The sequence below is a fragment of the Ascaphus truei genome, chromosome 2 (assembly GCF_040206685.1).
Source record: "Ascaphus truei isolate aAscTru1 chromosome 2, aAscTru1.hap1, whole genome shotgun sequence".
NCBI lineage: Eukaryota > Metazoa > Chordata > Amphibia > Anura > Ascaphidae > Ascaphus > Ascaphus truei.
In genome coordinates this window covers 421,987,969-422,001,048 of record NC_134484.1, presented here as the reverse complement: position 1 = coordinate 422,001,048, position 13,080 = coordinate 421,987,969, and the positions used below count along the sequence as shown (strand labels likewise).

The 13,080-nt window shown below is 41.6% G+C and overlaps 1 protein-coding gene across 1 annotated transcript in view; it reads right to left on the bottom strand.

The window, feature by feature from the left end:
- Nucleotides 1-13,080, bottom strand: part of YME1L1 (YME1 like 1 ATPase) — a 42,971-nt gene that overhangs the window by 20,644 nt on the left and 9,247 nt on the right. The window contains exons 2-4 of the mRNA XM_075587651.1: nt 5,441-5,575; nt 1,941-2,106; nt 783-881 (exon numbers count right to left, since the gene is read on the bottom strand). Of these exons, the coding sequence (XP_075443766.1) occupies nt 783-881; nt 1,941-2,106; nt 5,441-5,575 (400 nt within the window). The remainder of the gene's footprint in view (nt 1-782; nt 882-1,940; nt 2,107-5,440; nt 5,576-13,080) is intronic.

The following is a 13,080-nucleotide window of genomic DNA, read 5'->3' as shown; positions in this document are numbered from 1 at the left end:
CTCTCAGTCACACGCGCACACTCTCTGTCACACGCGCACACTCTCAGTCACACGCGCACACTCTCAGTCACACGCGCACACTCTCAGTCACACGCGCACACTCTCAGTCACACGCGCACACTCTCAGTCACACGCGCACACTCTCAGTCACACGCACACTCTCAGTCACACGCACACTCTCAGTCACACGCACACTCAGTCACACGCACACTCAGTCACACGCACACTCTCAGTCACATGCACAGTCACACGCACAGTCACACGCGGAATTCACACTTAGTGCAAATAGCTAATACAGGGGATGTGTGCCGAGCACGCGCATTCTAAGTCAAATTTATTTGCATTTTGTCATTGAGATTGTATTTTGATTTTTAATTAAAACATCACCAACACCAACACAAATACAATTTCTGTGACAAAAGTCAAAGAAGTTTCACTTACTATGCGCGTGCTCAGCACACACAGCTTTTTTTGCTTCCAGGAACCCCACAAATTTCAGAGAAACTTACAGTTTTAGTTGCCAGTGCCCCACCTCTGATTTGGAAGATCAAAATGGCTGCCAAATCACATGGGCCAATAGGAAGCCACAATGGATTGCGGCTTCCGACTGGAAAAAAAATAAGCCAAACGCACAACGGGCAGGATTGCTGATTTACGGTTGAAAAACCCCAGACATGTCCATTAAGTTTGAACTCGTTCTAATTCTAGCCTCAGTGAGATAATCATATAATAATTAAATTACGTATTTGGTCCCTGAGGCAGCAGGAGTTAACATGTCTTACCTGGCCAGTACTGAAGATCTGCGCAGACTTGCTTCAGCGGGCTGGCCTGCTGCCTGTGCACAGAGCCTGAGCGCAAAGCCCGGAACACACTGGAATAACCTGTACAAAAGACATACATTAGAAGGCAACTGAAAGCACAGGATGTGTAAAATATTCTTTGGGCAGCTTGCAACATCATGTTTCTGCCCTTAACTGGGTTCTTTATGAGATGCAAAGTGCCAGATCTTGACATCTTTCCACTTGAGAGCGCTCCAATCGTGTTCCAGAACATTACGCGCTGTAGCGCGATTCAAAATGTAACCTGAACAAATTATTTCACAATGTACTCACCATCACCGCTTCTAAGTTGCAGTCCAACCCAAGATTAAACTAATTGGAGCAAGATGTGGAATAAGTTAAAACTTAGGTGACCGATATAATAATAATAAAAATTATTTTCAAAAAGGTTTCATGTAAAAGTTTCAAATAGGAGATTAAATGTGGGTTTTACTACTTGGATCTATTTCCTTACGCTGTTCTCCTGCAGCCTGCTTTACTATCGAGTCATATTTAAATACGATGGATATGACCAAATCTGATCACCGACATGGAGAAAAAAAAACCTTCATAATCCCACTTCCCTTTCAAGTCCTTGTTGGAGGTGACTGGAAACAATGGGAAATGCTCAGATTTATGTAAATTATTTTTATATATAATTTTATTGATCTTATTTAAAATAATAATTAGTATCATGAAGCTGTTATGTACACCTTTTGGTCCTTTGTGGAACTGCACCAGATGACAAATGTTGGAAAGTAATAAGTTACACCAGTGTTTTCAAACTCAGGGTCGCGTCCCATTACTGGGTCGCTGCTAGCAGAGCCGCCAACCGGGGGATTTGGGTGGAGCTGGGACAATTTTCCTTGACCCAACTACTGTACTCAGCTGCCGGAGCCCAGCTCTATGCAAGTTAAAGGTTTGTTACATATGCTGTAACCAGCAACACATTACATAAAGATACTCAAGAGAGAAATCCCAATTGGGAATCATGTACTGTAATTCACTCCACCCAGCTTAAATTGCATATGTCTGTTAGTCTCCACCTGTTACTCTGCTGTGTGGGAGGAATGAGACTGTACATTTACATTAGCAGATGTAACAACAAACACAGTCACGTACCGGTTTTATTTTCAAAGAAGGACTGTGCAGAGACGTAGGATGTGTGCCAGTGGGGGGCCATTTTCTTCCTGTCTGCGTGGACACCTGGAAGAAGCTTGTCGAAAAGCTCATCAAGTTGTTTTATTCGTAGTTCAGACAAGCCCAAGTCTCTTAGATTGAAGACAGGCTGCAAGAGCAGAAGGAAACCCTGGTTAGAGCACTCTGCAATACGTAACCCTATGGAATAACTCTCTGATGTAGCTACATCACCAGAACTGCAGATCGGTTTCATTATTAAACAAAACATGTAATAACAGAACTGTGGCAAGAACGTGGCAACAATTACCAGGGTGCTGTACAGTAACAATCACATGTGTCATTATCAGGGTGCTGTACAGTAACAATCACATGTGTCATTATCAGGGTGCTGTACAGTAACAATCACATGTGTCATTCATTTTAGAAAGTGATCAAAACATTTTACGCTTAATATTTCTCCAAATAATTACTTACAATTAAACAATGTGACTAATCAAATAAGAAAATTGTAGGGAAATTATGACGCGGTAGGAAACAATATGAAATGTTTAAAAGAGGCCAAAAAAAAGCAAAAATAAAACAGATATCTACAGCAAAAGAAATAAAACTGATGAAAAGCTTAGGTGAAATATTTAGTTGTGGGGAAGATATCCGATTTACTTGGTAATAACTGACTCCATAAGATACACTTCTGAGCAACGCTATGGACTTCATCTGACAGGATTTATGGACACCCACTAAGTAAGTTACCTCAGCTTTGTTTTCTTCTTCATGATTTAAGTGTGGGACACATATTGTACTTTCTTATTGTGTATGGGACATTGGCAACACTAGGTACTAGTCCCCCATTCCCTGGCTATGGGATGCTGTTATTACTCATAATATATGTGGAATCCAGCTGCAGAGCGTTCATTAAGTCATATGGACACAATTAATTCTTGAAGCACCAGTTCCTTTACCCGTACTCTAATCAAAAGTATTCTTCGGGTCCTTTATTATATATGGAGAAAACAAAAAGGAAGCAGTAGATCAACTTAACGCATTAGTTAGATATTAATCACATTTGCCTTAGCAAATGTACCATTTTAAGGGTGCAGTACTGTGAATTGGTAAATGTGATGAACATAGGGGGCGAGGATGTAAAGAGTAGTAAAGAGCCTCAAAAGTGCTGGCAAGCGAATCCCTTGAGGCTCTAGCCTTTATTATATATGCATCAACTATCACTTCTTGGAAGGCAGATGATGTAACAATCCTGTAGCTAAACAACTTCCAGGAGATACTCAGCCTCCCATAGACAGAGGAGTCAAAAGTAGCTGAAGTAATATCCCCAGATGTTAAAGATCGTTGCACAACTCAACCTACCAGTCCAAGTCAGTTTCTAGATGTTATTTGAGGTTTCCTATGTGCCTGGAAACCTTCCTGCACACTTCCAATGATTAAGTTACATGGCAAAAGCATCAGAAAGCACTAATAGAATTATTGAAAAACAAATGTAATTATATCATTGGTTTTGATAGAATGAAATTAAGTTTACTCCGCTGTGTGCTGGCTGGTGCTTTTGCAATATGTGAAAAGGGTCTGGTCTACTGCTCCGGTCGTCTAGCTGCTGGCTATTTCCAGGTCTTTTTTTACAGCACCGCACTCGGCATCTACAGGCAAGAGGCTAAGAAAGTAGCATTGCAGCTTTCAAGTGAAATACCTGTGGCACTACCTTTGAATATATCAAATACTAGCTGATTTACTCTGCGTTGCCCGGGATGTAATTTTCCCGCTCCCCCTCTGTCTCCGCTCCGCTCCCCTCTCTCTCTCCGCTCTCCGTCTCTCTCTCCCCCCATTCACCTCTCACTCTCTCTCTTCCCCTCTCTCTTCCTCACCCGTGGCATCGGACGGTGTTGAAGTTGTGATTGTGGCACATGTTGAAAACGTGAGATTTACGCAGGGGTGAGGGGGGTGGCGGGTAGTGGGGTAATGGGTAAACACGGCACCGGGCGGTGTGCGAGAGGGGGGGGGGGTGATATGATTTGCAAAATTTATGGTAAGACTAGTTTTCATTGTTAAACCGTTAGGGGGCGGTGACGGGGGACGAGGTAAGGCGGATACGCGCCAGCGGACGGTACCTCAGGAGGTGAGAGCAGGCGTACAGGCGGGAAAATGTCCTTGGGTGAGAGTCAGAGGTGAGAGCAGGATGCTGTCACAAATCTCCAAGCTAAGCGTACTCCCAAAGCTGAGTGAGTGTGCTGGTGTCCGTGACGTCACAGTGGGGTAGGTGGTGTCCGTGACGTCAGCGAACCCCGCAGGCCAATGACAGCCGTGGGGAGGCGGGCCGTGGCCGGCCAGACAGACCAATCAGATTGTCCAGAGGCATGGACAAACAACCAAACTTTTCAGTTTTATATATAGAGATCGGTGTCACTGTACTTAAAGTCTAGAGAGGAAAGGGCCTTTAAATTGGATTCTACATTTTCCCAGTCGTGCACCTTTCAGAAACACTTTGGAAGGTGCTCTGTTGAGTACTGGCCAAACACGCTGTAAAAAGGCAGCCTGAACATGCCCTTCAGTTTTCCCCATTTTGGTGCCTTATGACTACAATACACAGGCACAAGGATACTCTAATCAAAGAGATTTATATATTTTTAAAAAAATCTGTTTTTATCTACTCTACATCTGTTTTTCAGCTATAAAACTACATTAACTAAAACTCGGCGAGGATCATTATCTATTTCAGGGGCGCGCAAACTTTTTTTGCAGCACCCCCCCTGCCTTACCTCGCGGAGTGTCTTGTGTAGTGTGATGTCACATGACACCGCGTTGCCATGGTCATTCGTGCTGAAGCCGGCAGAATCCCGGTAAGTAGAGGTTGCATAGACCTCTGCAACCGCCCGCGCCCCCCCCCGTTTGTGCACTGCTGATCTATTTGCTAGCATACAGCACACAGGTCAATTTTCTCAGTTTGTTTTCAGACTTAATAGTTTTATAGCTTTTAAAGTTAGACAATACAAACTTCTGAGCCAGAGGAGCCTGCAATCCCGCTAAGGGAATTAGAATGGTAACTGCAAAGGCATGGAACACATACATTATTTTCCACACATGGGCTGCAGGGGAGGCCAATCTGGTAGCATGCAAATCTTTTATGCACCTGAAGGGTTAACTTTTACTCCAAAACGTCTCTTACATATTGAATAAATGGTCTGATGACCCTTTTAAACTCGCAGTGCGACTACGTATTCCTTATCTATTTATATTACCATTCCACATACACTGCAGGTCACCTCACAATGAATGTGTAGCATGTGTCTAATATCGCCAACACACTTCCCACATGCCATGCTATGTTTAGTGGCACATTATATTTGCAGTAGATTGCACAATGAATGATGTGGTCAGAATGATTAAGGCCTGCAGGAGACGATAAAGAAAAAAAAATGCCACCTAAGAGACAGACCTTGATTTATTTCCTGGGATAATTGGATGTAGCCGCTTACCTCCGAACTGTGAGCTTCATGGTCAGCGCACACGTGATCACGCTGGAGGCTCTGGACAGATGATGAGCTGGGGAAGTAGGCTGCGGTTTTGGGAGAGTGGAAGGCAGTGATGAGGTGGCTCAGAGGTACAGTTACCTGTGAAGAAAATTAAGAATTAGGGAAGATAACCCAAGACATTGACTGTTTCACACTGCTCTGAGTCGGCAATGCTGGACTTCCTTCCTACAGTAAAGTATAATAACAGCACACGGCAGCAGTACTGAAGCCATTCGGCAGCTCAGGCTGAGCTCCAAATATATTGGCTCTTCGGAAACCTCCAATTAATATCAGGTAAAATTGAAGGCAGGACAGGTGCGCGCTTATCCACTGTTTACTAAGAGTTGGATAACTCTTTCTGATGGGCTTAAAATTAAACGCATTGCAACACGAGTAAAACTGGACAAGCCAGTAGCACTACAACTTTTAAAAATAACGCCAGGTTTCTTCTGTACCAGAATGATTCCTGATAGTCAACCTAGAAAATCACTTCCATTTGGAAATATAAACTGGATTTGCAACAACGCAACCAGGCCACATACCACATAGTCTAACACTTCAGAGTTTAAGATATTCATTAAGGCCTAAATTTGTGTGTGATTTCTGGACGTATTAACTAATACCCAATACATGATGCTAATGTTAAAGCAGCGACCCAGCCTATTCCACATATTTTTAGCTGAACAGAGCCATTTCTAGCACCGGGGACACCACACTTTCTAAGATACTTAGCGGTTTAGTTGCAGATGTTACTTTCTAGCTTTCCAAAAATGTAGCACCTACGGTCATCCAATAGGAAGCCGCAGCGTCATCCCTCCAATGTTGTTGCAGCTGCCTAGTTGCTTGCAAGTCCCACAGTGGGAGCAGAAACACCAGCAACTAAACCAGTATGTATTTGGTGAGACTGGGAGTCCTCATAGCTGAACAAATTTGCACGGTTCCGCTCTGGGGGGCCCGTTTCGAATTTTGTAAAGAAGAATCAATATAACAAAAAATATCGAAATAAATGAGCAGGCAGGATTGTTACTTTTACATCATACCAAAGGGAGGAAAAGTGCTGCAGCGATTCCAGAAGATGCAGTCATTTGGGCTGAGTTACAAGACATTGCTTAGGTTAGGTCCGGTCCCCACTGTGCGCCTCTCACCTCCTCCCTAGCTGTCCCCAGTGACGTCTCGCTCCCAGGCTCACTGCGCACTGTGACGCGTCAGCCAGCAGGGGCGACAACAGGATGGTAATCGACGTGTCACGTGTTGCACCAATCAGCGGGACCCTAGCTTCTGCCTCCGCCACCTTTCAACTTTCTTTTAATTAAGTGCTGCTCCTCCGTCTTGTATCTAGCAGCTGGGGGGGAGGGGGGGTGTATTGATTTTCAGGGCTGGGAGACTCACAATGGCAGCTCACCCTGGTTAAGGGTTAGGTTAGCTTTGTCACAAGTTTTGGGAAACGTGTGTGTTTTTGTATTTACCTACTGCAATCTCGCACATTACCCCACCCCCGTCATGGCAACGCCCACCTGACTCGTTTTGGCACAGCCCCCCGTCTAAACAAACTCCCTACAGACCGCAGTGAAGAGCCGTCAGGATGCAAGGCGGGCGGGCCGGCACGTGCAGCGGGGAAAGCTGCAACTTCAAGCTGCCGTTTTTAAAATATATATATATATTTTTCCCATTCAATATGTGCATCAATACAATCTGCACACTGACAAGGGATTAGCTAAACTGCAGATCAATCCGTTCTCCTGTAAGTGATCGCTTGCTCCGGGTTATTTAATTCAGTTCTTGCACATCATTTTGGGCAATGTAGTCTAACAATATTGAGTGACTGAGTGAAAAAAAACTAACAATAGCGCTCTAAACACACCCTAAATGTGACAATATACAATTCAACCACATATGTGTAAATAATAAAGCAATGTGATAATAACAATCAAGTGATATAAAGGAAAAATTAAGAAACTTAGAAACAAACTGCAACCCTTGATAAAGACTGTTCCACTCGTCTTGCACCAGGTGATCCTCCAACAAATCAGGGGAGCTCGTCTCGTAGTTATGAATTAAAGAAATACTACATAGTGTAATACTGTTGTGAATAAATTTGTGCAAACAAAGCACAAAAAATGACTACTCACAATAAAGCAGTCAAATTCAGGCAGTCATCCAACTTAAGGGGTGGATGTTCCCTGTGTATACAGCAGCCACCAGCCCCCAACCTCCAAGGAGAAAAAAAGAAGAAAAGAGACCATATAGTGCAGATGGTATTTAGTATTAAAAGGGATTAAAAAAATGCAGGCTTACACTTCATATGATCGAGGTAGGCAGTATGATATTATAGGTAGTGGGTGCTCATCTGGTCGCGATCCTTTTGAGTTCCTCACTATCGTCTGCTCCACCGCAATACTCTCGCGTCCACGCCAGGCACCAAGGAGATCGTGGTGTAGCCCTATGTGTATTGTGCAATAAAGTTTATTGAAGATCATCCGGGAGTTTCTACAGTCTGTCATGCGCAGTGTCGCCGGATTCCTGCCTTTCACTAACAAAAAGAGAAAGCTATTGGATTTTCACATTGAAAACCCTAACTCCAGGGGGGCTCAATGTGGACATTGAATTTGGAGTGTTTCTTTAAGGATTGATATATAAAGATTTCTTTTGATGTTATAAATATACATTAAGTGTGATATTATATTAATTATTAATTATGTTTTCTTTTATGTCTCTTTTTTTTGAGAAATACCACTATCGTCGTTAATGAAGTTAAAAATAAAGTTAGATTTAGGTTTGAGTTTTTATCATTTTAACAATTTTTTATAAATTTTATATAATTTATTATGCTGTTTTTATATGCCACATTAGGCTATTATTTGTATAAATTGTACCTCCTTTTGGAATCATAAAAATAGGTTGTTTTTATTATATGTGCCGATTTAGGCAAAAATGTATGTAAATAATGCCCCTTTTTAAATGAATGGAGGTGTATGCACCTAATCAACGCCCACTATCTCTGTTTGCCTGTGAGTCATAATTGTTTGGCCAATAGAATGTTACAGAGAGGGAGGGCCTTAGAGTATTTAATACCCAGTTTAGCAGCCAACAGACACTCCTGATGAAGCCGTAACAACAGCGAAACATGTAGAGTGTTTCAGCCCATACCGAAGAGGAAGAACAACTGAGGTCCACCCCTGTCATCAGATCCGGAAGTTCACTTAACAACAGGAAGTGACGCAACGGGAGTGCCTGGCGTGGACGCGAGAGTATTGCGGTGGAGCAGAGGATAGTGAGGAACTCAAAAATATCGCGACCAGATGAGCACCCACTACCTATAATATCATACTGCCTACCTCGATCATATGAAGTGTAAGCCTGCATTTTTTTAATCCTTTTTAATACTAAATACCATCTGCACTATATGGTCTCTTTTCTTCTCGGAGGTTGGGGGCTGGTGGCTGCTGTATACACAGGGAACATCCACCCCTTAAGTTGGATGACTGCCTGAATTTGACTGCTTTATTGTGAGTAGTCATTTTTTGAGCTGTGTTTGCACAAATTTATTCACAACAGTATTACACTATGTAGTGTTTCTTTATTTCATAACTACGAGACGAGCTCCCCTGATTTGTTGGAGAATATTGAGTGACTGGGCAGTTACTAGATACAATTGATGCAGGCTAGAGAGAGGGCGGGTTTCAAGAGCCAGAGCCTGTCAGAAGGGGAACGGGCTGTCACTTTGGAAATGCTTCCTACATTAGAAACATTAAAAATGTCTTTAAAACATTTTAAAAAGTATTTTCTCATAGTGCAGAACTGATTTATTTAAAAAAAAAAAAAAAAAAACACATGTAAGATATTGCTTGATGCTTTAAAAAATAATAATAAATAAATAAAAAAAAGAATGGGTCGGAGCTGTGACTGGCTCACACACATTCTGAATCAATCATTCTTGGAAGTTGCAAACTAGTGGGGAATTTCGCAAAAAATATTTTTTTATATACTTTGATTATGCAGAAAGTCACAATTAAAAAAAAAAAGGTTGATTCGACAAACTAAATCAACACACAACAACCTTGCAGCGCCAAAACTGTGAACTTGAAGACAAGCGAAATTACATGTGTTTGCACGTTTATTTTTTGTGCGTCGGTGAACAAATGCCCGAAAGTTTGTGGGTTGAACTTTGACACATACGCCCATCTCTAATAGCATGTGATTAGGATAAATAACAAGAGAACACCTAAAAGAAAAATACTTTCAAGACTTCTAGACAGGACGAGCACTTTACGCCTTTCAGTGCCAGAGGAGCCGGCGCGACCGCGTGATCGCTCAATCACTGATGACAGAACGGAAGAGGAGTCCCCTAGATCGTGTTTTCCGCACACGATCTCCTCTACAAAAATGAGCCCCTGGAGTGCAAGACCCCGTGATGTAGTAGCTATGCCCATGGGGAACACAAAGGGTTAAAGGGAAACTTGTGCTGGTTAGGCAAGACCATAGAACCTTGTGACTGGGCTTTAAAGGGAAGAGGGAGGGGGGGGAATGCAACAGGAGAGGAGGCAGAGGTCAGACATACACAGAGTCTCAACAACACAACTATCACCTTCATTAGAAAGGCTTTAATATTCATTTTGTACAGTAAATAAAAATACAACTTGTGGTACATTTGCATGCCTCCGGCAGGTTTGTAACCCAGTCTTTCCCTATTATCACTTAGCAAACAATGCTTCCACTGCAGCCAGGGAGTCTGGGTAATGACATGCAAATGAGCACTCGCCGTGTGTATTAATTGTAGAATTTAGCAGTCACTGATTTCTAGCATACGTTATGCTTAACTTGAGATCAATACAAAATAAACAGCAGCATTGAAGGTCATATGCAAAAGGGGGTTAGGGCCAAGGTTGGTCACTGTTAGGACCAGTATGTCAGGCCAGAATGTGCACTCATGTTAAGCTTCCATTTTGTCTGGTCATAACTAGTTAAGATTCTGTAGTCAGCTTTTTGCTGAAATATAATTCATAAATGCACTCAGTTTCTCTGCTAAATTGCATTTCATTCTTCCTGGCCAGGATACTACTAGATACTTTTGTAAGGTCAATTTCCTGGTGTTTTAGTAGAATATAATAGAATGGTTCTCTGCAAGAAGCAAGAATAATGTAATAAAAAGTTGCTAAGACTCAAGGTCTCTTTTGATAACAGACAATGAATAAGCTATGTATTTAGACAATTGCTTGTATTGAAAAAAGACACGTCTCAAAAGTCACGCCACTAATATGTCCTGCCCCTAAATCACGCCTCTAATCAAAGCTACGCCCAAGACACACCTAGTATACGCCCAGGACACGCCTATGATACGCCTCTAACCAATATTTTTTTTTATTCTGTATAAAAACCATTACCCTATGAGTAATAAATTGAGACAAAGGATTTGAAACCTGGCGTGCGTTACGTTTCATTTTGTTCGTCTCCCAGGCCTGAAAAGTTCACCGAAGACCGGAGATAACAGTTGCAGGGCGTGAAGCTTCCTGGGAAGTCTGCTGCAAACAGGTGCAGATAGTGTGTCCGGTCACAAGGCTTCAGTTTTCTTTGCAGAGAATAGGTTCCTTTTGGTTCTGAAGCCAGGGGAAGGAAATAACGGATTTTCCTTCAGTTTGGCTTCAGTTTTGCTCTGCAGAGAATAGGTTCCTTTTGGTTCTGAAGCCAGGGGAGGAAATAACGGATTTTCCTTTCAGTTTTGGTGTCTAGAAGTGGGAAATTCACAAAGGTGGTGAGTATATATGTAAATTTTTATATATGATGCTTCACCCCCTCTGGGAATTTAATAGACCTAAATTGTGACTGAAGAATTGGGATAGGCCCTTTTAAACAGAATTTTTGGTAAGAGTCCAGTAAATTCTGTGCACGACTGGACTGTTATCTCTGATCTAGCTGAACGACCATTGTATATTGTGTAAGTATAAATATTGCAATTATTTGTCATAAATTAGCTGTTTTTCTTTAAGCCACTAATGGGTGCTTGCATGAGTAAGAATGACTCTGGACGGAAGCCTAGGAATGTACAATTTTTAAATGCGAGTGTAAATCTGGTCTGATTCCTGAGGAATTTGTTGCTCAGACAGCTAGTCATTACCCGTTTGTCGAATATGCAGAAGGTTGTTATCGGCATGAAAATAAGGCAATGTATTTACAAGGCAGAGGGCAGAATAGACGGAGATCTTATGCTGGTCTCAGAAATCAATCAGGAATAATAGCTCAGAATAATGGTGTCTGTTTTAATTGTGGTGGTTTTGGTCATTGGCAGAGAGTGTGCCACTATCAGTCAGAAGCAGGGAAGTGCTGCTTTGCCCGTGGGGCTCAGAGTGAAAGTCTCTGTAAAAAAAAAAAAAAAAAAAAAAAACACCGCTACTTTATGTAGAGTTTGTTTGTAACCCTGATGAATTTTCTCCTGAATGATTTCTTGTGTGAGACACTGTATGGTCATGCTTATTAACATCTGTACAAAAAATATGAATATTAGTTGCTCATGATGAAATCTAAATTTTAAAAGGTTTTAAAAAAAAAAAAAAAAAAAAAGGTGTACACCGAATATAGAGAGAAATACCTCACAACGGAAGGGGAGTATATTCAGCTCAGTCCCTGGTTATAGTTTAAAAGGGTTATTCGTCCTGGCCAGGCGGATACTTTTTAAACCGGACACATTTCTTTTCGTGTGTGGTATTTCTATCTTAATAAAAGGAGGGGCACAGCCTCTCTCTTACAGTTTAAAGAATGTGAAGCATTCACATTAAAATTAACTAGCTGTGCTTAAGCAGTTTATTCATGAGTAAAATGGTAATGTAGAACTGTCTTCTTTTCCGTAAAGCAGTAAGATAACACATTTCAATTTTATTTCTACAGGATTAAGATATGTCTGGTTTGTTTTTGTTTAAAATGCTGGTAAGAGCTCATAAGCACTGTTTGAATTAATATATTGTATTATATATGTATATAACGCCATTAATGTACATAGCGCTTCAAAAGGAGGGTGTCCGTGGTGGCAGATGCTGCGGGGAGGTTGAGTGGTGTGAGGGGAGTGTGGTGATATATGTCTTTAGAAGCATGGAGGTCAGTTATTTTAGCGAGAATTGTCTCCGTTAAATAAGCAGTGTAGAAGCCATACAAGACAGGTAGGGTCAAGCTTGCTGTTTTTTTAGTCATGGTATAACTGTTGCATGTTTGAAGATATTTTGTTTAGTTTAAGAGAGGGCATAGTTAAAACGGGATAGCAATTGTATTGATGGAAGTTTGCAGGAGTATGAGATTTCTTTCAGAAGGCATTCAGGTGAATGAATGAAAGAATGTTGCATGCTCTTGTTGGCATAGACTTGGTGTTTATAAGTAATTTAAAATATTCCCGTTATTTAATCTTTGAAAGACCATACAAAATGCAGTTTTAGGACAGCGTGGAAAGCTTCATATTTAACATTAAACTAACGTTAGAATCCCCTGCGTGAGGATTAATCCAGCAGTTAATATGAATTAGACAGCGAAACCCGTTATCTGTACTGTGAAATTTCTGGCTGTTTTCCCAGAAGAAAAAAAAAAGGCGCTTTGAAAATAATTTTTTTTCTTTTTAAAGTCAG